General features: G+C 36.9%; 1 protein-coding gene across 1 annotated transcript; it reads left to right on the top strand.

Annotated features, from left to right (window-relative positions):
• The first annotated feature begins 318 nt into the window (after positions 1-318).
• LOC111376361 (peroxidase 43-like) lies at positions 319-2,515 on the top strand. Its single transcript, XM_022999318.1, has 4 exons — positions 319-691; positions 792-977; positions 1,053-1,215; positions 1,927-2,515. The coding sequence occupies exons 1-4, from the start codon at positions 497-499 to the stop codon at positions 2,346-2,348; spliced, it is 966 nt and encodes a 321-aa protein (XP_022855086.1). The 5' UTR covers positions 319-496; the 3' UTR covers positions 2,349-2,515.
• Positions 2,516-3,652: the final 1,137 nt, after the last annotated feature.

Raw genomic sequence — 3,652 nt, 5'->3', positions numbered from 1 at the left:
CGCATGTCCACGTATTGCCTTCTAAGTAGAACCTCAACCCTCCTAATACAGGTACAGGTTCCGCTAGAAGTAGGATTGTTCATTTTAATCACGATACAAGAGACCTCGAGCCACTCAAAAGTAACGATTCAATGTCTCATACTTATATTGTTTCTATCTCTTATCAATTCGGAACCTCGATTTGATTGATTCAAAATTTCAAGTGTCGTGATTTAAATCGATGGGCCATGTGGCAAATAAGAACAAACTTTTCTCTCAACCTAGGTTTCGCACGCCACCCCCACGCCACATGTAAACAGACCGAAACCCCTCAAAGCACATTTTTATATATAAGTTCTTACATCTACCTCACAAATTATATATGAGCAAGATACACAGACAGTAAATTATATAAACCAATCCTTACACCTTCTTGTATTAATTTTTACACCTCTTCTTTAATTCTACTCACAGCTGATTACAATAATCTATATTTATATTAACCATAACTCATAAAATGGTACCTCTTCTTCTGACACTGATTTTCAGTTGTTTCATTGGGGCTTCACAAGGCCTCCAAGTTGGCTTCTACGCCAACACCTGCCCCAACGCCGAATCGATTGTCCGTCGCGTCGTCAGTGAAGCAGCCGCCTCCGAACAAAATGCTCCGCCCGTCTTGCTTAGACTTCACTTCCACGATTGCTTTGTTAACGTCTCTCTCTCTCTCCCCCCTCCCTGACTTAAAAATTCTGCATGCAATTAATATTTCTTGATATTCATGGGTTTCTTTTTATATACTGTATTTTGTTCAGGGCTGTGATGGGTCAATTCTGATAGCCACTGGCCTCGAAACTGACGAGAAGGGTGCATTTGGGCATCAAGGAGTGCAAGGGTTTGAAATTATAGAGAGGGCAAAGGCTCAATTGGAAGCGACGTGTCCAGGAATTGTTTCTTGTGCAGACATAGTAGCCTTGGCTGCTAGAGATGCAGTATTTTTGGTAATTAATAATATTTTTACTTGTGTGTGTGTGTGTGTGTTTTCCTTCTCTAATATACACGCATTGATGATTCAGACAAACGGACCGCTGTACGAGGTTCCGACCGGTAGAAGAGATGGACTTGTGTCAAACAAATCTTTGGCAGATAATAGGCCAGATATTACCGACTCCATTGATACACTCAAAGCTAAGTTTTCAGAGAAAGGGCTCTCGGAGAAGGACCTTGTGCTTCTCAGCTGTACTCTCTCTCTCTCTCTCTCTCTCTCTCTCTAGGTTTCTCTCTCTATTATGTATTATATATATATATCTACGTGTATCTCCCTCACTCTGGCACGTACACCACACAGAAAGGAACATGCAGGCAAAAACATGCAGATTTTGTGGTTCTCTTAGTCGGTAGACATTTTAAGGGATATGAGCAAGTTTTCAGCAATGCGTGACACTTCATAAATCTAAAACTAATTACTGAAAAGCTCTGTCCAAGAAAGAACTTATTTAAATTCAATTTCAACTGAAGTACAATTTTATAGATGATAGCAAGACTTCAAACTAATATTGTCAAAATCAATCTTAAATTACTCGTCTAATTGTATATATCAAAAAATTATAATGAATGATCTAATTAGCATCGATACTCTTCTATATCAATCCATTAGTGGAGAATAAATCTAATCCAGATGTAGAGACCCACCAAAACTTTCTCAACCAATGAGCCCCTGTTTGGTGGCCATTTTTTGAAAAAAATACTGTTCTGAATAGAGAATTTTTTTGGCAAATGTGTGGTTAAAAAGTAAAAAATGTTTTGAATTTATGTATAGAATATTTTATTGTATTTTATCTAATTATAGTGAAGATGGAAGAGCCTTAATTATAGTGTTTTCCAATTTATTGCATTAACTCTTGTGGACCATTTCTGTTGCATTTACGTGATAACTACTATGACTCTCAGCTGCACATACAATTGGGACAACAGCATGCTTCTTCATGACAAATCGGCTTTACGAATTCACTGCGGGTGGTGGCTCAGACCCCTCGATAAATCCCGGGTTCCTATCAGAGCTAAAAGCTACTTGTCCTCAAAACGGAAATGTCAATACTCGATTACCTATGGACCGGGGTAGTGGCCAAACGTTTGACAATCAAATTCTGCAGAACATTAGAAGTGGCTTTGCTGTGCTAGAAACTGATGCTAGGCTTTATGAAGATGCTGCAACAAAAAATGTTGTGGACTCCTATTTCGGGTTCTTTCGCCCGTTTTTAGGGCCATCATTTGAGGCAGATTTTGCAGAAGCAATGGTGAAAATGGGCGAGATTGGGGTATTGACAGGCTCGGAAGGAGAAATCAGGCGTGTATGCTCAGCTTTTAATTGATAAATTGTGCAATGGTCTCATGGCATGTTCAGTAGGCCAACATTTTGGACGTCATTAGACAAAAAACCAGAAGTTAATAATTGTTTGAATTAGTTAAGTATTGTCCAGTAGTGCATGTCATATATACATGTTTCTTCAATCAATATAAAGAAATTAAATTTAGAATCCGTTCGATAGGTTTTATTTCTTGTAGATAAATTTTTTGAGAAAAGTATCTTTCTCTTAAAGTTCATCTAATCATACAAAATAAATATTTCTAAAAAATTGTCCAAACAAGTTCAAATATAAATTTTTTGTTTCAAAAGTATTTTTCAACCTTTTAAAGGTTTCTTAAATATAAAAGTGAAATGTTAATAATTCTTGCATATAAAGATTTTACAACTCATAGCATAGGCCAGAGGACAAATAATTGAGTTTAAAATAACACAATAATATACAAGATTTAATGTTTCCGTAGGCTGATTTCTATGGGACTGTGGGCAGCGGGCCAGCGGCCAAGTTACTATGCACGTCATGAGAGGTTACCTTGTCTTCATACAGTCTGCATTCGCCTGTGGAATAAGACAATTAATAATAAAAATTTTGCTATTTGTATATCCGGAGTTCACACCCACTTCAGAAGATAATTATGAGCCTCCTCTCTTGTGAGAGGGGTGTCATCCGGGGTTGACACTTCGGATGTACAAATAGCAAAGTTGTAGTAATGAAGTAGGTACGTGTGTGTTACGAGATTGTAATATGTACTTTTTAGTTTTTATGCATTTAAATAAAAGTAAGATAACGAAATTATAAAGTTTACAATGCGTATTAGGGTTTTCTTATCTATTTAAAGAAGGATGTCCAACTCGACTTCATCCTTGTCATATATGCCATACATCACATTAGATAGATATCATATTCATGGAATAAGATTTATTTTCAAAATGTATTGGAATAATTAAGACAAATCTAGCTATCCAACGATCTAAGACAAGAGTAGAGATTGCAAATGTTATAATTCAATGGTAGAATGTGCGTGGTGGGTAAAGTCATCAATTTGAGCACGATTACTTTCAATTTGTTATCACATGGCTCTTTTATGGCAGGGTTGTGGCGGAGGCCCGGAGGAGAGTCAGGCCCAATAAATTTGTTGAAGGGATTTTTTTTAATAAATCTGTATGTGTTTGTGTGTCAATAGGCTGAGTGGACATAATCTTCTTCTAATACATCGATTGTAAGGAAAGAATAAGTCGCATGTTGTCAATTTTCGACACGACAATAAGGGACTAAAAGATATACAATCTTAATTCCGGTCTCAAAAGCAC

Source organism: Olea europaea, unplaced genomic scaffold, assembly GCF_002742605.1.
Source record: "Olea europaea var. sylvestris unplaced genomic scaffold, O_europaea_v1 scaffold1497, whole genome shotgun sequence".
In the NCBI taxonomy this organism is placed as follows: Eukaryota; Viridiplantae; Streptophyta; class Magnoliopsida; order Lamiales; family Oleaceae; genus Olea; species Olea europaea.
This window is presented reverse-complemented; position numbering and strand designations above follow the sequence as displayed.

What these genes read in the sequence shown, in the direction of transcription:
- LOC111376361 (XM_022999318.1), top strand. Translation starts at nt 497, where the DNA reads ATGGTACCTCTTCTTCTGACACTGATTTTCAGTTGTTTCATTGGGGCT. An exon ending in TCCACGATTGCTTTGTTAAC is followed by an intron (nt 692 to 791) that starts GTCTCTCTCTCT and finishes TATTTTGTTCAG; the next exon opens with GGCTGTGATGGGTCAATTCT. An exon ending in GGACCTTGTGCTTCTCAGCT is followed by an intron (nt 1,216 to 1,926) that starts GTACTCTCTCTC and finishes TATGACTCTCAG; the next exon opens with CTGCACATACAATTGGGACA.